The sequence below is a fragment of the Salminus brasiliensis genome, chromosome 19, assembly GCF_030463535.1.
Source record: "Salminus brasiliensis chromosome 19, fSalBra1.hap2, whole genome shotgun sequence".
Taxonomy (NCBI): Eukaryota; Metazoa; Chordata; class Actinopteri; order Characiformes; family Bryconidae; genus Salminus; species Salminus brasiliensis.
Window position 1 is genome coordinate 16,122,796 of NC_132896.1, and position 20,605 is coordinate 16,143,400.

At 42.9% G+C, this 20,605-nt stretch overlaps 2 protein-coding genes and 1 long non-coding RNA gene across 4 annotated transcripts in view; 2 read left to right on the top strand and 1 right to left on the bottom strand.

The window, feature by feature from the left end:
* Positions 1–14,824, top strand: part of LOC140540677 (uncharacterized) — a 70,584-nt gene extending 55,760 nt beyond the window's left edge. For both annotated transcript variants that reach the window (XR_011977888.1, XR_011977889.1), the window contains one exon: positions 14,264–14,824. This is a non-coding gene — a long non-coding RNA (uncharacterized lncRNA). The remainder of the gene's footprint in view (positions 1–14,263) is intronic.
* On the bottom strand, positions 5,062–10,328 carry zic3 (zic family member 3 heterotaxy 1 (odd-paired homolog, Drosophila)). Its single transcript, XM_072663072.1, has 3 exons — positions 8,905–10,328; positions 7,877–8,040; positions 5,062–7,522 (listed from the first exon to the last, which is right to left on the bottom strand). The coding sequence occupies exons 1-3, from the start codon at positions 9,938–9,940 to the stop codon at positions 7,337–7,339; spliced, it is 1,386 nt and encodes a 461-aa protein (XP_072519173.1). The 5' UTR covers positions 9,941–10,328; the 3' UTR covers positions 5,062–7,336.
* A 1,797-nt stretch (positions 14,825–16,621) lies between the features above and the next one.
* Positions 16,622–20,286, top strand: zic6 (zic family member 6). The gene is made up of 2 exons (XM_072663506.1): positions 16,622–17,859; positions 19,666–20,286. The coding sequence occupies exons 1-2, from the start codon at positions 16,887–16,889 to the stop codon at positions 20,262–20,264; spliced, it is 1,572 nt and encodes a 523-aa protein (XP_072519607.1). The 5' UTR covers positions 16,622–16,886; the 3' UTR covers positions 20,265–20,286.
* The last annotated feature ends 319 nt before the right edge of the window (positions 20,287–20,605 follow it).

Sequence of the window (20,605 nt, forward strand, 5' to 3'; positions counted from 1 at the left end):
TGAAGATCTGGAGGACACTGAACATGGGACTGAAGTCCCTTTATATTAAAATATCCATTTCAACTTTGTCCCTTTGACTGTGTAGTGCAGTAAATATAACAATGGCTATAACCTCTTCCAAAGTCTACTGTACTAGTCAGCCTTCATATGAGACATGTTAAAACTATAACCAGTGCAATTACACATAGGAATATAGCTGTTTCTACAGAAGCAAAGGGGAACAGACTTGCCACTAATGAAGTTGTGATTGTGTGCTGTGGCTGAAGACGGTTTCCAAAAAAGGACTGCACTTACTGGCCAATGCAGCCTGTTTAGTAAACAAAATAATGTTCAGTGTACGCCAATCTCTGTGTACATACATTTTAAATAGAAAACCTAAAATCTAAATCTAGTGTAAAACTACCCCTCAGAAGTTGATCAGATAGACCCAATTACATAAGAAAATTAATCAATCATAATTATTAAATCAAGTAAAAAATAATTCTGAAATGTTTCTATTGTGTCATTCTGTAGCCTGTCTAGCGTAGCTATATATATATATATATATATATATATATATAGTAGTTATTAGTAGTCGATATTGTGAGCTAGTTTGAAGAACAATGCTTGGTTCCAGATTTTTCCTGGATGTCCCCAGCCAGCCCATGACTTTGTTCACTTCCATCACCAACTCACCTGATTTAACATCATTAAGCACTGATTTGCCAAAGCAGGTGTTGGATAATACTAGACGCCCATAAGGAGATGTTTTAGAAATTTTTTAAGTTTTAATAAACACAGAGATGTAAAAACACTACTTTGTCTATTAATGTTCTTTGTGTTTGTTCTAATATTAGTGTTGTACTGTGTAAATAAACACATACTGCCCAGATAAAGAGCTTTTCATTCAGAGATTTCCACAGATGGCTAAAATAAAGTTGAGTGTTGCATTTGCATTTATAGTTTACTGTTCAGTAAACTCTTTACAACGCTTTACAAACACAGTGGCTAATAAAATACCACATATTTTCTATCCATTTCTGATCATCTCAATTGCATTTCTTGACTCATCGCTCCTTCACGTGTAGCCCTTGTATAAAGATCTGAACAGATGGACTCCAGTGTTATTTTAGTCTCAAGGCAAATGGCAAACACTTTGTAAGGCTTCTTCTGCCTTTCAGCTTTTATGTGTGGGCCAGTCTCTATTTTAATCAGTACTTTTTAATTAGTTAATCATTAGTTTTTTATAAACATGATTTCTAAATATTTTAATACAATTTCATATATCCAGTTCTTGTCCATATGGACTGGTTAGGAGCTAGCCCATGCACCCAGTAATAAAATGAGTTTTGTCGTCTCTCTCTGTGTGTGTGTGTGTGTGTGTGTGTGTGTGTGTGTGTGCGTGCGCGTGTTTGTCGTATCTGTAGAAGAACATTAACAAGGCTTTGCATTCCGTCTGCACTTATTGTGTGTTTTCTCTTTTTGTAAAAGCAGATCTGTCCCTTTTGACCGCTTTCCAGGAGTAGCATTGTTTCGGCGGCATATGTAACCTCTCTGCACTCCAAACACAGCCTATTCACGTGCAAACCGTCTTTGAAGAAAACACAGGCTAACATCAGGATTTAGACATCAGTGATGTTCACGTTTGAAGACATTAAAGCGGGACGTTTGTTTAATGCTGGCAGCTTTAATAACCTAATTCTCAAAACTCATTCCGGTCGTTTTTAAAAACTGAGCAGTAAAAAAAAAACAGTGAAATGAAGACGTCGGGTTCAGCGTTTTTCTTTTCTGCAAGGAACCTGTCTGCATTTACACACCTTTCATTTGAGTTTGGAGTGAACGTGTAAAAAAACAGCCACGCCATTGCAGAACATCTGCTTTGCTAGAAGAAAAAAATCACCTTGTCAATTCACCCTGGAGACCCATTAACGTCCACACACAGTGAATAGATTTGTCAAGGGTGGGAAAAAAAAAAAAAGCCTCCCAGATGTTCTAGCGTCAAAGTTGACTGTCGTTGGACTTGGACTTGATAAATTTGTGTTTTTCGATTCCTAGATAATGATGCAGTTGTTAAAGCATTAGGTTCTCCATTCTCGCTTTGTCATGAACTTGCTGGGAGGGAGGGAGGGAGGGAGGGAGGTGAGGTGAGAGTCAGGACGGGCGTAAGCGAATATCTGCCTGAACCAAGAACCCAAACGAATAACGAGTGCATGTCTAAATTACAGCAAACCACAAACTAGATTTGGAAAATAAGATATAATAATAATAATAATAATAAAACTTCCCACTTGTGATTCTTTTTTTTTCCTGCAGAAAAAAACAATGAGCTAAAAATGAGCTGATTTATTTAGGCAACGACTCTGCGATGTGTTCCACTTGTAATTCCAAATAAAATGTAAATAGTCTTAAACGTTCAATTTACGAATCCCCTACGTGTTGCCTAAATAACAATACTATTGTGAGTGGTGTTTAACATGACAATGGTCCTGCATCGCGCCCTAAAGCAGAGCTTGAAAGGATACATCCTGGATTACGTCCGTCAATGAGCACTTTTGCATATTCAGCACTTTTCCTGCAGGTGAATAAAGCATCATTAAAAGACAAGAACGGTGATCTTCACTGTTTAGTTGAACTGAATGAATACTGAAATATTCATCCCTATACCTAAAGGACAGCATTTTACTTGAACTTAAAAATAAAACATGCGTATAAGCCTAAACTAGCATGCTGGAATGAAACTGAATTGAATTAAATCGAATTAGATGGAAATATAGGCTATTTATGGCTATTATTTACCTAGGCTTAGGCCTTAATGTGTTGTCATAACTCTCCACAAATGAATGGCAGTTTTATCATTTATTTTCTAAGCACAATATAACTTTGGAACTGGATGAAGTTATTAACCTAGTTACAGGTTTAAGCCACTGTTATAAATAAGCTACCTCCACCGCTGAGTTTTTGAATATAGCCTAGTAAAGGAAGCTTGCAGCAGCATATGTCGGTATCAGTGCTGCAGCCAACTCCTAAGTGCACGAGACACCCTCATCTCAGCATCACATGACTGACATCATTGTGTGTTGATATAATAGAGCCCAGGAGCTTGTGTATGTGTATGTGTGTGTGTGTGTTGTGGGGGGGGGGGGGGGGGGCGCCCACGCGTGCGTGAATGTGTGGAGGAGCTTCAAATATTTAAAAGGGGGAAAAGGAGCTAGCTGGAGCAGTGGAAGAATGTAGGTTAGTGTATCGCAGACGGAACGGGGGGGGGGAGGCTCGCCTCTGTTAACGTGGCTCGGACGCTCCACGCCCCGCGCGAGGTGGCTAATTTAGCCACTGACTTTATTAAGATGGTCAATGGCGTTGCGTGACAAAACAGCGTTTGGGCCGCGCTTGTGTCTGTTTATCCTCTTAGACTGCGCTTCCCTGCTTAGACAGCAAAGCTGGGAGATTGTGTGGGGCATGGGGAAGGCTGTGGCTGGTAAACAGTCGGCCAGAACACAGCCTACACTCCCTCCTAAAAAAAAATCACATCAGAGACTCGCGATAAATTTCAGAAACACGTATTCTATTTTTTTTTTGACCATAATAACGTTCCGCATAATGCCTGTGTGTGTTACTTAAATCCTGCAAACAAGCTATAAAGTCATTCAGAAGAGAAAAGAAAAACTTTTAAATGATTAACTATCATTATTGTAGTTATTGTGCGTTTTAGCCAGCCATCAAAAGAGACTCACTCCTACATCTCCTCAGTGTAGCAATTGCTACGCTAGTAAGCCTACACAACTCCTCGAGGCCACGTGATCTAATCCTTTTGAGAATCCCACAGAAAGCAGCCTTTCATGCCTTTTCTTTAGGCGGTATGATCCGAAGACCGGCCCTTTTTTCATGTCGCCGTCGATATAATTTCATTCACACGCCAGTTTTCTTTCTTTCTTTCTTTCTTTCTTTTAAAAAAAAAAAAAATATTAAACATGAGATGAATCCGCGCGAGGGATGTGAGCGCGCGCTTCCGTTGGTCAAGTTCACGCGCTAGTCCGCTTTGGCGAGACTGACAGACCGGAGAGCCTGCGCCATGTTGTGACGTCACCGCCTGTGTCAGGACTCCTTTTGGAGATCGACTGAGGACAGAAAAAATGAGGAGAAAGAAAAGACTGCGCCTGCGCAGACACAGAGAGAGAGAGAGAGAGAGAGAGAGAGAGAGAGAGAGAGAGAGAGAGAGAGAGAGAGATGTGGTTTAAATGAATTCTTAAAACTGTTTATATTCGAAGATGGGGGTGGGGTCTGTGGAGATGGCGCCTAAATACTGCACAGCATAACTACTCCAAAACCAAGTCGAAATTCCGGGCTAATTTTAGTCTACATATGTTTAAACGTGAACTAGTAAATCAATGCTAACAACTGTTAAAAATTAATTTAATTTAATTATTTATTTTATTTTATCTGAATTGTGAAATAAAAAAATACTTTTCTTTTGATTTATTTTCTTGTCCTCCCTCACTACTTGTTTTCTGAACTTATATGTTTTTACGGAGCTCGGCTGGACTGGACTAATGTGGTCTAATAACAGTGCTGGTGCTGTACACTTTCTTAAAAAAAAAAAAAACACAATAGAAACAGCTGTTTTAGTTTAAACTGGTTCAGTTATCTAGATTTTAAAATTGTGTTGCTTGAGTCAGCATTTTTCGTGCTCAGACAAGCTCCTTTAATCCATGTCGATAAACAAGGCACCCAGAAGACCACTACTAAAGTTGCCTTCTCCTTCTCTCTGCTGTGCTGTTGGGTTAGCCTGTCTGCACGCACAGGCTAGTGGCGGTGAACATGCTAACTTGCTAAAATCTCAGTTAGCCTGTGAATTCCACACCTCTCAGTTACTCCTGAGGTAAAAGTGGAAGCCCTGCTCCACGCGATTCACACACACTACAACTTATTCCGCCCCTTTAAGAGACAAGATGCTAAAATGGCGTCTTACTCACTGTCAAGTTCAAGTTGTGTAAGTGAGTCGTAGCAGAGGCTACGGTGAGATGCACTGCCACGGTCAGAGGAGGACAATTCATGGGGGGAAAAAAAAAGAGATAGATTCGGGTCTCCGTTGGTCACATTTCGTAACTTTTTTTTAATTTCAGTCAAAACTTAAGTTCACATTTCATCATAGTTTGTTAAAACAAACAAACCAACAAACAATAGGCCTACTTTGAAAAATGACATGGTTGCTCTGCTTTGCTAAAATGTCGAATAGGCCCGTTCAGACGAAGCAGTCCTTCATCCCCAATGTGGCACAGTGACACAGTTCATCAGTGAAACCTCTGCTTTTCAGGAATAACTTGCTGCGTGACCCATTTTTCTCCCAGAAAGTGTTACAACATCACATTCAAGCTGCTCTTACACATCAGATTTCCATCTGAGTCCACGGCTTATGATACATCGAGGGTGGCTGAAATAAACGTTTCTTTGATTTAAATTAAGGTATAGAAAATAGCTTATAAAACATATATTCGTTAAATTATTTAAATAAAAGTATTTAATATATCACTGTTGCTTGCGAGGTACTGTATTTTTTTTTACATTATTTTTTTTTCTCCAAAAGTAGTGCTGGTGGTCTGAAATCGTAAGCACAATAAATCTGTGAATGCATAATACTCCATTCTTAAAAATAGGTTACAATGCAATGCTGTAACTCTTTGTGCCACTTAACAAAAAATCCCTCCACCTCACGGAACATATTTCTGTTACTCTCAAGACTGGAATTCCGTCCACACACATAATTCATCTTCAAATGTCGTTCACATAAAAAACAAAAACAAGCAGATGCGTCATCAGACTCTTCTATATGTAACACCACAGTACCCATGACGAATAACACTCTTATATTCACATAAGAACTACATTTAAAACAATGCAAACTGACAGACAAAAAAAGTTTTATTTGAGATTACTGTGTTGTGACAGCTCATTTTTCTGGGTTGGAAAACATTGAAAACACACACTTGCATCCACAAAGACAGTACTGGAACCATCAAAAATGGAGTGCCATACTGACTCGGTGTCTTCTAAACACTGTCACACGAGTTAAAAGTTCATGGATGAAAGCTGTATGCTCTTGCATAACACACGTTTGAATCTGAGTCGAGTCAGATGCTGGCTAATGGGCCTCTCGAATTGTGTACCTAAATAGCTGCTTAGAAATGTAGTTCTACCCTCTGCTAAGAGTAAAGAAAAAACAACAGAAAAAAAAATATACACAAAAGAAGATTATTTTGGATCAAAATCAGGAATACGTCGAAAGCACCGCTTCATATAGCTAATTTCTCTGTGTTTGCTGCGTGGATCAATGCCCTCAAAGAGCTTAAAGACCTCAAATAACCTCTACAATACTCTAACCTTTAGAAACAAATGTCAATCCATAATAATTCATAGGTGATATTTATGTGATCCAGATAAGACACATTTATTGGTTAAAAAAGAGAGATACAATCGCGTCAAGGAAGCTTTTAGAGTTGATGACCTTCTTTCCATGTTAAGCTGGTTATTCTGACTCAAAACTGTACAATCTTGTTAGAAAACATTTTTGTTCCATAAATATCATTTAAGATTCGGCTCTCTGTCCGATAATTAAATTACAAATCGATAAATATGGCATCATGGATATGTATTTACATCGTTATTAACAAAAGGCAACGTTATATTCAAAGGTAACAATCGTAACCTACTACCACATTTCTCCATCTCAAAAATAACGGACGTGGACAACAGATTTGACTCCATCAAACAAGGAAAAGTACATTCACGAGTAGGCTATATACTTATTTATGATTTATTATTTTTTCTGTCGTTGTTGTTCAAGTTCAAGACAAAGAAAGACTTTGGCACGTTTCTTAAGACTGTTCGAAGTTTTAACAATCAATCCAGAGATGACGTGGGCGCCACCCATATAAAAACACCGTGAAATATTATTCCTTTTTTCCCTTTATTTTTTTTTTAAATAAACTTTTGAGAAAATACATAAAATGAAAAATAAAATAATCATCTGAAATCTGAAAAGTAAAACGGAAAACCATTTCATTTATTTCTTAGAAAGTGTATTTGTTATTATTAATGTTTTTGTTTTTTTTCCCTTTCCTCGCGCTCGGAATAAAAGTCAAATTTAGGAATCCTGAGAATGGACGAGGCCTGTTGGCGAACTCTCATCTCTCTTCACGTTCTTCCAATGCCATTTTGTTCACCGTATTGTGAATGCTGCTTGCTGTTGTTGTTGTTGCTGCTGCTGCTGTTGCTCTTGTTGTTGTTGTTGTTGTTGCTCTTGTTTATTTTTTTTAAGGTTTCTTGAACCTTTTGGTCCGCAATGACAGTTCTGCTCCTAGCTTCAAACGTACCATTCGTTGAAGTTGGGCGCCAGTCCTTCGCTGTGTGCTGCTGCTGCACTCTGCACGGCTGACGGGGGTGTTTTGGTGGGGTCCTCCGTGCTGGCCGACACCAGGACCGGCGGCGTGGAGGACTCGTAGCCCGAGCTGGCGGCTGGAGACGACTCTGAGCCTTGGGACTCGTGTACCTGTTTGTTGACAAAAAAAGTTGGGAACAGGTTAAGAATGATGGCAGTCACACGAGCTCTCTTACACGCCATTTTAGATACACACCAGTTATGGGTGTGACATGCCAATTATACAAAAATAGGCCTACAGCTAACCTATATCTGTTCAACCTACAGATACAGAATGACTTCTATGAATTGGAAAGCTATCTTTGCTGCTATCAGCTCATTTTCCTCCATAATGTGAAAATGTGAGAACCTCCTCTTCAGTAGCTACCCTGTCTTGATAGTGTTCTTATGAGATGTTGTTTGGGGAGTTCTCATGGTACTGGAGTTTGTAAATAGGTGTGTAGCAGTGGTGCCAGGTGTAATTACCTTCATGTGTTTCCTGAGAGAGCTTGGGTGCGTGTAGGACTTGTCGCACACTTTGCAGATGTATGGCTTGTCGGACGTGTGCACGTGCATGTGCTTTTTCCTGTCGCTGCTGTTTGCAAAGCGCCGGTCGCAGCCGTCGAATTCGCACTTAAACGGCTTCTCTCCTAAAAACAGGGAGAACCAAAGACGAGGGAAGCGTTTAGAAGACTGCATCTATCAACAGGCTGCCGGTGGGACTGCATCCCGTTATGTAACCAGCAATTTGTTTCAACAGGCTGCTACTACACAGCGAAACTTTCCTTGCACGTTAGCAAGCAAAGCTTGAGTGTTTTTGTTTATTTCTTTTAAAACGTCATAAGCCCTCATAAGCTTCATTAACTTTGCAGTGCGCAACACGTACACGCTTCATCTTCACTTACTGCGAAAGCAAACAGCTAAGCAAGCCGCCACAGCAACCTAATTGCCAAACTGTAGCCATTCCCAACAGCTTGCTTTACATTGCGTGTGATTCTCAGAAGTAACGGGTCATCGATTTCCACACAGATCCATCAAGGGGCCATCAGACTAAAATGTAATTTGCCCACTTCACACTTCCACACAAACATTTAGCATTTTTGTCATGGATTCACGCAGCAAACCAAGCAACGGCACAGTCTGTTAACAACTTTAAGACCCAGACGTTAAGAGGGAAAATAAGCTTTGCAAATGGAGCGAAGAGACAGCCTTTAAAAACAGACAAGATTTTAAAATAAAACCGTGCTACACCAACTTCTCTGAAACGGTAAAATAACCCCCACCTAGGCATTTCATTTCCACACAACTTAACCATGTAACCACATTTGCAGCCACCTCTTAAACATTTAATCAGAGCTTCTGCTGAGCTTCTCAAGACGAAAACATGCGGCCTCGAAGGCCCGACTGTTTAGCTTAGTCTGCCACTTAATTCACACCCTCGTGTATTTCCAAACGCAACGGCAAAAATACACACCAAGCAGGATGATCGAGCAGCAGGACGAAAGTAAACCTACCTGTATGAGTTCTCTTGTGGATTTTCAGATTCTCCGACCTCGCGAATATTTTTCCGCAGCCCGGGAACGGACAAGGGAAGGGTTTCTCTCCAGTGTGCACTCGGATGTGGTTGACGAGTTTGTATTTGGCCTTAAAGGATTTCCCCTCTCGCGGGCAGTCCTCCCAGTAGCAGATGTGGTTGCTCTGCTCGGGGCCGCCGACGTGCTCCATGGACACGTGCGTGACCATTTCGTGCATGGTGCTGAAAGTCCTGTCGCACGTTTTCTTGGGCCTGTTCAGCTGATTCTCGTCTATCCACTTGCAGGAGAGCTCTTGCTTTATGGGCTGCCTCATGTAGCGGAAGAAGGCGCCCGGGCCGTGGTGCGCGGGCACGTTCATGCCCACGTTCACGTTGATGGCATGGTTGTAGTTGTGCAGCGGCGCCGCGCCGTACGGGTCGGCGCGAGGGCTCGCAACGGGCCGGTACGGGTCGGCTCGCCCGAAAAGGTCCCCCGGGCGCAAACCCAAGTGCATCTGTCCGTTCACGACGTGTCCGCCGGGCGACGCGTGGCCCACACTCTGCTCGTGGAGCCCCGGGAAGAGCAGATGGTTGTCCGAGATGCCGGGCGGCGCGTGCAGGCTGCCGGCCGACGCGGCGAAGATCCCGTGCTGCGCGCTCGTAGCAGCTGCCGCCGCCGCCGCCGACTCGCCGATGCCGGCGCCTCGGTTTCTGAAGAACAAGTCCCGTGTGGAGTTGAAGGCGGCGGCGCCGCCGTACGAGCCCACCTGACTGCCGGGGTGGTGGTGGTGATGATGGTGGTGGCCGAGCGCGGCCGCGTAGCCGCTGGCCTGCGGCGTGAACGCGGACGTCTGGCTCGAGGCGATGTCGTGGGCCACGGGGCTGATTTTAAACGCCGCTGAGTGAGCCGAAGAGTCACCGAAGGGGCCCAGCCCCAGGCCGGGGTCGCGGTTGCCCAGCTCATGGTGCCGCGGCGCGCCGAAGCCCCCGACTCCTAACGACGGGAACTGCGGACCGCTATCGAGGAGCATCGTCATTCGGGCTCGAGCGACAAAAGCAGAGGAAGGAGAAAGAGGAGAAGGAGGAGGAGGAGGAGGAAAGCGATTGGAAACCCCAGGTTAGCGGAGTGAAGTTCAACAAACGCGAGCGAGGAAAATGAAAAACAAAACAAAAACAAATAAACAACAACGGGATTCAGTCTGAACGCGGAGCGTAGAGCTCCGAATCTGAACCGAAAAGAAAAAGGGCGAAAAAAAGTTTCGAGCGAAGAGGAGTAGTCCCGGGCTCAGCGAGCGGGGGAGAGTAAACTCCCGTTAGTGGGATCCGTGAGAACGAGGATCAAACTTCCCCCCCTCTCCGCGCGAATGATGTCCTTGGACTGATAAAGTCAATCACTCACTCCTTGCACATAAATGAGCTCGGGAGGCAGGTCCGCACCGACCAATGGAGGCTCTGCGCCCTCCGCGTCACGTGACGCCGGCGCGAGGAGGTAATTGGCTGGGTGGCGGCTGATTGGCAGCGTTCGCGATTGAAAATGGCAGTTCGCCTCAGCGGGTCACTTTGATTGGTCAGCGCTGGTATTATTGTGCAGGTGAGGCGGCCGGGACGCGTTTTGGGAGCCTTGTGGATGTGCCGCGCTCAGCACGCCAGCTGCTGCCCAAAAAAGTTACAGAAACACATTTCACACACTGATCGCCGAGTCCTGCGCTCTGTTTCCCCCACTTTCGATCCCAGGATTCATCGTTAAAAAAAATAAAATAAAATAAATAAATATAAACAAACACAACTTTTACTTGACCTGCATCTCTTATAACTTTCGATAAGAAGCGACGTGCCTTTTAAAAACCTAGACCAGATCGACCCCCTCGGTGTTTAGCATCAACAGGCGAATACAGCCTAACTGTGGCTTGTTCGGCTGCCAAACACGTTAACTAAATAGAATAAAGAATTATTATTAATTTCACAGAATTGTGGTTTTGTTAAAAAAAAAAAACCCACAGCAAAACGTCGTTTACCCAAAACGTCGAATCTACTTGGGATAAATGCCGTACATGTATTCGCTTTAGACAATCCTACAGGTTTCTAAAATACAGCGAGTCCAGGTTTATCTCTCTATCTCTCACATAAAACCCGTCCTCGTGTGAAATATGTGCCTTAAACGATTTGTTTCTGGCACCGTTCCGTCTGGGTCCTGTCTCTAGCCGTTTGGGAAAGGGGGCGGTTTGTAAAGCGTTACAGGGTGTAGGACGCAGGAATAAAGGACAGAAAGAAAAATGGCAGTAATTGTAATATCGTCGGGGCTCTCTTTTTTCCTCGCTTTTGCCAGAAGCCCGTGCTATTGAGCGCGTTACTCGGGCTTGCCGCTGACTCGCTGCAGGACACAGAAAATCTGATCAAGTTCAGAGACGCGATGCGCTTCAAGCAGCGCTTTAGAGCGCCGAGGCTTTCACACGCTCTCCCCCTCACTTCAGCGCTTCACCAACCTGATTCGAGCAAAAAAATCACCCTCAAATCACTTCTCACTCCGCCGAAGCTCTCCGTCCGTCCGCACGCACCACACACTGTAGCACAAAAGGGGTCTGAAGGTGAGTGTTTCTGCTCTAGTTTTGTGCTGATGTTTTTTGAGTGTTTAGGAAGTGTAGTTAACCTGAAGATGTGTGTGTGTGTGTGGTTTTTGGAGAAGGAGTGCAGAGGTGGACAACAGTCCTCCACATATTATGAAACAGTCCTTTTAAATATAACTGGAAAAAAGGAGGAACATGGTCTATAGGAGTATAATACCGAGGTTGTTGTGAGAGGTGGTGGATTAGGGTTTATATGGAGTAGAAGGTTAGGTAGATGGAAGGTAAGGGCTGCTGGGTTTGATAAAATTCACACCAAGAAAAAAAGTGTAAGACTTAAAGGGGCACGGTAGCATTACAGACATACACTTCTTGAGCTCAGTTCCATCTATCTCCCCCAAACCCCTCCTCTCTCTCACACTCTCTCACTCTCTCCTGTCTCCCCTCTTCTCCATTCTCTCTCTCTCTCTCGTTCTTACACACACTCTCTCTATATCACACTCACACACACACTCTCTTACACACACACACACAGACAAACACACACACTTCTGGTGACATTTCTGAAGTTTTACAAGTGACAGAGAGTAACTTTTCAGTCTCAACGTATTATGAAATAGTCTTCGAAAATACAACAGAACCCAAAGGTTCCTCTGGAAAAGAGGAACCGAAGCACCTTGGAGAGTTGGTGGAATAGGGCTATAATATATATATGTGTGTGTGTGTGTGTGTGTGTGTGTGTGTCCATATTTAGAATTTAGACTAGGCTTCTGCCACTATTCCAGTAGTCTTCCATTGATGAGGTTAATGAAATGAAATGAAGTTTTTGTTAAAGATCCACTTTTAATTTACTGTAAGGAAGAAAATCTAAATAAGGCTTTTGCCCAGCTTACTTTCTTAATACTCGTCTAGACCAGTTGAAATTACACAGCCCATTTTATATCTCTGTAAAAAGACAAATATTCAAGCAGTCATTCAACCGCTCATAGATAATCAACTAGAGCAGTAATAACAGTAGTACGTAAACAGTTACATGTAGTTATAACAATGTAATAAATAACAAAAACAATGCACATTATTGATAAAATAATAACAATAAGCATAATAATAATTGTTATTATTCGTTTTCTGTTATAAATCTATATGCAGTGAGTAACATTCTGCATCGCCCTGACCATACTTTGTTTACCACCATTCTTATGGGCATATTTGTGGGCATGCGCATAAGAGGGCAGGTTATTAAAAATGCTTCTACAAGCTAGCTCAGCTGTGTCCACCGAAGTAATTATGTTAAATTCAAGTTTGTATTTCACTTTTTCCTGTCATTAACTAATGAATTGCTGCTATTCGGGGACATTCTGGACTCTTGCTTTCAGGTGGTCCAACCTGAGTGTGTGTTTATTAATAAATAGCATGTGCCTTATTATTCAGGGTCAGCACTACTAACAGGCTATTCATTCCCTCTCAGTTAACTGAACTACATCTGCATGAGTTTAGCCCAGACCTGCCGGCCTTGTTCAGCTAGTGTGCCCGCCTTGATTTTATTAGAGCTACTTGGGGAAAGCAGTGCCGGCCATTCGTCCTTCAGTGAAACTTTTCCCTCAGCGTTAACACAGACACAAACTTAGAGGAGCAGGTCAAATGATTAGGTAGGAAGAATTTAAAGAATGGAAGACTGCATGCTGTATTTAAACCAGAGTCTCCCCTTTTAAATATCATTGGTTTGAAGCAAGAATTTTACACTCGGAAATGACTTTTTATTTTGTTCCCACATTTCTAAATCTATACACTACTCCTATACAGACTTCTTACTGAGAGCAGATCAGAGAGAAAACGAGAGATGGAGTCTGCTATTATGAAAGCCTATATCTGTAAATCAATGTAATTTTTAAAGTTGTCCTACACACGCGGGTAATTTACTGTAAGAGATTTATTTTTTACAAATAAAAAAAGGAAAATTATATATGTTTTGTTTCGTTTTGCACATTTAAGTATTAAAGGTAAATAAAATAATTCATTCGTAGAGCAAAATTGTGGCCCTCATATTTCGGCACACACCTGTAACTTCTGCATACACAATAAGGCATCCATTGCATCTAATTTAAAAGCATAGCTGATCAGCCTAATCAGTGGAAGACACTCACAACATCACCGGAGAAGGTTTTGTTACTTTATTTAAGCATGTGTTTGACCTTAGTTTGAAATCTTGGAAACATTATATTTGAGCGAGTTCAGAAATTCAGTTCAGAAATTTTAATTTGTGGCTGCATAATGTTTGTAAAAGCATCCTTTTGTCCTCATAAAAGTATTTTGTTGATTTTAATGCCTGAAGTAGTTTTGTCTGAAAGCAAATTCTTATTTCTTTTGTGAAAAGAAAGAACTCCACTCTGACATAGTGTATATTTTTGTTATGTTGGCAGTGGCCTTCATGCCGTTCTTCTTAGTCATAGAAATGTCAAAAGCTCTGTGTACCCTGTAACTGTATTGACTCTTTCTCTGTCTCTCCTTCTGTTTTATTTACACAGGTATACACATGTAATAGAAGTAAAACACAAACATACAAATAGGCCTACTACACAGTATATATATATATATATATATATATATATATATATATATATATATATATATATATATATATGTGTGTGTGTGTGTGTGTGTGTGTGTGTATTCAACCAACATATCTGGATTTTTTTCAGCGGAATATTCATGCATCTGTCCAAACCCTGGTGTGAAGTCTGATATAATATTATAGATGCACCACATTTTCAGCATAAATGTGCTTTTCTTTTTTTCTAGTATCGAAGAACTGAAGAAGATGAAAAAACACAATGGAGAAGTAACCAGACTCTCTTGAGTGTTACATTCAGAAAGAATCATTTGCAGTTGACTCAGCAGTGTTTTGCTGTACAGTGTTTGGATGCAGTGATGGGGCAACACTCTCACAGCCAGTTCTCTCAGAATTTGTTGATTGCAGCCATATTGCATGTGGCTGATGTTGGATTACCCCTAGGTCTAGCATTTGTTGTACTACTGTCATGACTCAATACATGTGAAATGTAAGGTCCATATATATTTTTTCAACATTGCTGCCTTGACTTTTACAAGCCACGAAAATGTCTGAACTCTGTCTCTTTCATTCCCTGTGTGTGAAAATAAAATACATTTTGACGCCCTTGTGACGTAAGTAATAATTAACAGTTATTCTCCAAATAACCTAAAGAAACTATTTTTATTGTAACGGAGCAACACAATTTTACTACACAGATATTTTGCTGATTAATACTTAAGTGTCATTTGTGTCATGCAATAACATGTCTTAAAAATAAATCACACAAATAAATTGTTGCAGCCAAAGAATTTTTTTGTTGTGGTTTTGTGTGCACCAAGATCCAGACGAGAACTCTTCCTGAAAATAATGGCGTTTAACGGTGGATTTAATTTAGAGTTTTTATATAAGCTATATTACATATAAACTATTTGTAAGATAAAAGGAAATTGAGTATCTGACATGAAATAACGCTGAATACGTTATCATGTACAGTATGGATTTTTGTTAAACGAAACGTTACATCTGAAATCTGAGTGTGAAAGTTGCATATAAACATTCCGCTACGCACTATTTTACTTTTCACTGTTGCTAAGTAGAAGCTCAAAAACGTCCAGTTTCAGTCATAAATATCAACGTCTTACTAATTGCTTAGCAATTGCTCTACTTGTCGGGGAATAAACTGCTTCATTCCACAGTCGGTAAATCTCCCTGTCCTGAGATGAACTGTGTTTGATTATGGCCCATTATGGACGGAAATCATTTTTCTCTGTATTTACACAAATACGCGAGTGCAGAGGGAGGGGTGATGATGCTAGTTGTGCAAAGACCTCTGAATAGACATACACTGTGTGGTTAGGCCTAATATAGTAATATAACGCAGCTGGTAATATTGTTCGTTTTTGTTAGAAATTGAGGCATAAAATCGGGAAACAGTTAAACAGCTGAAGATGCAAGTAATGCGTTTAAATTGAGAAACAATAAAGCCTATTCACACCGGTATCATTCTCAACTGTATATATACAGTATTAGACACGTGAACCAAATAAATTCTGTTTTTTTTAAAACGTATATTCAAAAAAAAACAAAAAAAAAAAAACGATTATAGATCTAGACTAAAAAATACAACTGTCCTTAAATGTATTAGAAGGAATTTTATTGATACGAAATATATTACTAAAGTTTGAATTTTACTTCGAACTTAGCTGTTACGTATAAAAACTGAAAATTAGGCCACACTGGCTTATGCAAAATCCAATTTTTTTTTTCTGTGGCGTGAAACTAACCCACCTTAAAGCGAAAATATAATTAATTAGGATGATGTTTTGCCCATATTTCTCAGTGGGTCTTCAGAGTGCCAATTCGCTTTTTTGTAACGTCCCACTTGTGTTGCATTTGAAAAATGGCCAAGCTTGCATGTCCAAACGGACTCCATTAGAGTCTTGGTAGTGGCTACCCTATGGCTAAGAAGCACTTGGAAGTAAAATGACAGTGTCATTGTACTGTCGGTTGTGTTGAAATCGTGCCAAGCGTAGTTTGCCTTTGTCAAAAAATGTCTGTTGAAGAAACGAAATGATTATTTTAGGTGTGATGCCAAACCACGCATAGCGGAATGGAAATAAGATCATTTTTTGTCTTTTTTCCCCCTGAACTCTTGAGACTTGGATGCACATATGAGGATATATCTGAGCAGTCTGGATGTACAAAGTGAATAAACACTGCCCATTTTGATTTCGTCTGCTTGTGCCGATTTGGCAGCCCGTTTACTGGATCTCCTCGTTTCTTTTCGGACTGTTTAGCACGAAAAACCTTCCTGCATTCTCCTCCTTCCACGAGGCAAGCGTGGAGTAGATGCTCTACCATGAGATATTTTGCAAGTTGTAATCTGACGCCTTGAAGTCAAAGAGGCGGCGATATTTGGCAGCGCATAAGCGGCACATATCAAAGCATTTTCACTGCGAGATTTGAAAACGGAGTCGTGTGGTGAACGCCTGCGTGTCCCTTTTAAAACAAACCCAGTCGCTGTCAATCACCGGGCATTCCAACCAATCCCCAAGCGCCCTTTTTTTAAACCCAGGTTTGCCTGCTGTGCTTTTATATTGCAGCCTGGCCTGGTTCGGAGCATTTTTACTACCACGGTTATTGCCACAAATCAAGAGGGCAAAGTGAACGGCATGGGACTCGCACCGGCTTTAACGAACTCGGGTCCGATTCGTGCGTCCGCGAGGTTCACGGCCGAGCGCTGCACGTGCAGATGATACACGGGCTGGGCAGGGGCCAATGGGGGACACGATCTTGTAGGGGAAAAAAACTCGAGCGTGAAAAGGTTCGGTTGATTTTGCAGACCCACAGCCAAACTTACCACCAATAACAATGACAAGCCTGTCGAGGTTTAGTGGCTGCCCTCTTTCTTGCGTCAACCCTGGGGAGAGCAATACTGAACCCAGTGTGGTGCTGCCACCTTTGGCAGGGGAGCACATGGGGCACCCCACTGGCACTTCCTTAAAACTCTGCCCCTCGCACAATCTGCGAGACTACCCCGAGACGAGGGCCACTGCATATGTTGACCACTCGGTCCCCCACTTTCCAGACCCTGGATACACGAGCCACCGCTTAGAAGCCAGTCCTAGGGGCATTATCATTGGGACAAATCTGTCAGGAGCGGGCATGCCACCCGTGGCCGAGCAACTGGCGCCGAGAGCCAACCAACATGGCGCTATTGGAAGGTACCGTGACCTCCACGGCTACAGGGATGGCAGGAGCCACGCGTTCTTCACCACGTACCAGGAGCAGGCCCATGGCTCCGTCACCGCCGCCGACGCCGCCCGAGACCTTAGCAGCCAAGTCATGTTGGGTCTACCAGGAGAGATTCTCTCGAGGGCGCATCCGTACGGCCAGGCGCACGGCGGCGGCCCTCGGGCCAACGGCCAGCAGCTGGTCACCCAGTTCTTGGGGCTCTACAAGCCGCTGAACATGGCCATGCAGCGGGGCGGGGGCGACCCGTTCCTCAGGTGCACCAGGCAGAACCTCGCGCACGAGCTGGTGTGCAAGTGGCGGGACGGCCATGAAGGCGCTGGCAAGCCGCCATGTGCCAGGACCTTTGGGACCATGTACGAACTTGTCACGCATGTGACGATCGAGCACGTCGGGGGACCCGAGCACTCCGAGTATGTGTGCCATTGGGAGAACTGTCCACGAGACAGAAAGCCGTTCAAAGCTAAGTACAAGCTGGTCAACCACGTCAGAGTGCACACGGGGGAAAAGCCCTTCCCTTGCCCGTTCCATGGATGTGAGAAAGTTTTCGCCCGGTCCGAAAACCTCAAGATTCACAAGAGAACACACACAGGTTGGTCTGATAATATTATTATTATTATTAATAGTAATAATAATAATAGTAATAATAATAGTAATAATAATAATAATGTGCATTAAATGGCGTAACCAAGTATTTTAGCGAGCTTGTGTATTGCATATTAGGGGTGTGTTATAAAATGACTCAATTTCGTCGTTGTTTTTTTTATTGCTAAAAAAGTTATTTTAGCGGCATGTTCACACTTGAACTTCAAATGCACCAGATTCGATAGGTTCTGTCATTTTAGGAGAAACTGTTAGTTCTGTAAGTTGTGGAACTGCTGATAAATATTTATTATTGCAACGTACAGAAGCAGTTGATCTTCTTTCAGATCGCTCTTTGATTGCTTCACTCATGCCAGCAAAAATGTACTCAGCACTTTTTTCCGCCCAGCTGTGTGTCCTCCATTACCACAGACTAGCCCTAAGCTCAAATCAGAAGGGGTTTTGGTGTTATAAATCATTGTTGTTATGGAATAGGCACCGGCGTGTGTTGTGTCATCTGGCAGCTCAGGCTAGCGGCTCTCGGTTTTGATAAATACAGTGGATCATTTGCGGTGGGGGAGAGGAGGGAAGTTCTCAGGGGCAGTTGTTTGGGTGCCTCTCATTCATGCAGCGAAATAAATAAATAAAGCGCGGGACACCGGAGAGCTGTGACGTAGCGTTGACGCTGCAGCAGGAACCGCTGCGCGCTCCCGCGGGCTGCGCGCTCCCGACTCAGCGAGCACTCGGGCCTCGGGTAGCGCTGACGTCATGTCGTTCCTAAAAATAATAACCTTTTGCTGAATAATAATTGAGCCCACTCTTCATTCGCTGTGATCTTTAGAGTGATTTATAGAGTACATACGAAAATAACAAAGACATGAAGTCTACAAAGACATCGTCGTCCCTGCACAGAACTGGAGGAGTGCCATTTAGTAGACTGCTGTGTTTCTTTCGGAAACCGTGAAACAGCTTGAGACACTTTGAGACACTTTCAAACGCTTGAAAGACAACGCAAACCATCTCAAACTGCAGGTTTATTATTCATCTTAAAACGTATTATTCAAGAAGTGCTGTAAATTATTCAGCAAAAAAAACGTCTCAATGGCTCAACAGTTGAACCTAAAAAAAAATACTTCATATAATAAATAACAAGCAAATGAACGTATTTTTGTTGATTCAGGTGATGTTTCTATTTAAATCGAGTAAAAGCAGTTCAGTTGCTTGCACATAGTGTTTAGCCTGTGATTTTTACAGCATAACTGTAAAATATGTATAATTAAAATCATTGTGAAGAACTGAATGTTCTTATATTTGAATAAAGGGATGTAATTGGAGATGTAAATAATAATTAACATCCTGTAACTCATGGTGTTAATGATTAGTGCAGTTTTAGGATAGTATATTAATCTGTCAGTTGAGAAGAGAGATCAGTCTACTGACCGAGACTGTGTGTATGGTTACACAAATATAGCCGACTGGAATCTTAAAATACTTTGGGCCAAAGTACAAAAGGGCCGTGGAAGTTCTTTATTTCTGTTCTGAAAGTTGTGAGAAAGTGGTCTGACTGGCCTGCTTGCTCTATAGACCCTGACAGAGGCACCTACACACTGCGCGTTCTCCTGACTTTTTGAATGCTGCATGTGCGCCAGGCTTCCAATTGGGTTTTGTCCTCAATAGCTACCATCAGCCCTGTCCGGTTTGGTCCGTTTTGTAAGGGCGCAGTGGGTTTAAGAGCTGCTGAGTGGAGAGCTTATAACCCAGGCTCCATCACCCGTAACCCGCAGGTCATTTTGTCTCCTCCTCTGCCCCCGTTTAGGTGAGAAACCGTTTAAATGCGAGTTTGAGGGCTGCACTCGGAGGTTCGCGAACAGCAGTGACCGGAAGAAGCACTCGCACGTGCACTCCAGCGATAAGCCCTACACGTGCAAGGTCAGAGGCTGCGAGAAATGTTACACGCACCCCAGCTCCCTGCGAAAACACATGAAACTACATTGCAAGGCCTACGTTGGCAAAATGGGCGAGGACGGGGAGCACCTCGGCCGGGCCGGCTCTCCCGAAGTGACCGAACAGCAGGACGCGTCCTCCTTGCCGCCGGCCCTTCCTCAAGAGCCCCCGTCCCCCGAGGCCCTGAGCGAGCCTGCCCTGAGGTCCCGCTTCCATCACACGTTTGACAACAGCTTGGACTACACGGCGCATAGGCCGCAGTCCCTTCTGGACCCTTTGCTGATTCACCGGGGCAATTACAGAACCGAGACTGGCCAGTACCCGTGTAGCCAAGCAAGCCCCACCCTCGCCCCTAGCCACAGGACCTTCTCGTCACACTCACCTTTCCAAAAGAGTCTCGTGAACGGTTGGTACACGTGCCATGGTGGTGTGGAGACTTTCTCGTCCAAGCAGTGTAATAATGATGTATGATGTGCGCTCGGGCAACGGGAAAGGAAACGGGGGAAAATGGGTGGGGGTGGAGGGGGGGAGGGGGTGTCGTTACGGCCATGGCCAGGTCATTTAGACATGAATTCAACATGTACGACAGCATTTCAGCTTTAGTAATAAGCTGGATAGATGTGACCTTTGGTGTCAAAGTGTCCTATATGTCAGCTGGCGAAATAGCATATAGTGCAATTTGATTGCTGTGAGCTTTATTCGTTGTACATGACCGTTATCAGTGTGTTGTTGAGCTTGAACTGTGTTGGTGATGTTGAAACTGAAGCTAGAATACTTATTTCACCCTTCGCTGGACCTCAGATGTTGTTAGA

Coding starts and splice junctions, on each gene's coding strand:
- zic6 (XM_072663506.1), top strand. CDS start 16,887: ATGACAAGCCTGTCGAGGTTTAGTGGCTGCCCTCTTTCTTGCGTCAAC. Junction 17,860..19,665: donor TCACAAGAGAACACACACAG/GTTGGTCTGATA, acceptor GCCCCCGTTTAG/GTGAGAAACCGTTTAAATGC.
- zic3 (XM_072663072.1), bottom strand. CDS start 9,940: ATGACGATGCTCCTCGATAGCGGTCCGCAGTTCCCGTCGTTAGGAGTC. Junction 8,041..8,904: donor CCACAAGAGAACTCATACAG/GTAGGTTTACTT, acceptor CCCTGTTTTTAG/GAGAGAAGCCGTTTAAGTGC. Junction 7,523..7,876: donor CTCTCAGGAAACACATGAAG/GTAATTACACCT, acceptor GTCAACAAACAG/GTACACGAGTCCCAAGGCTC.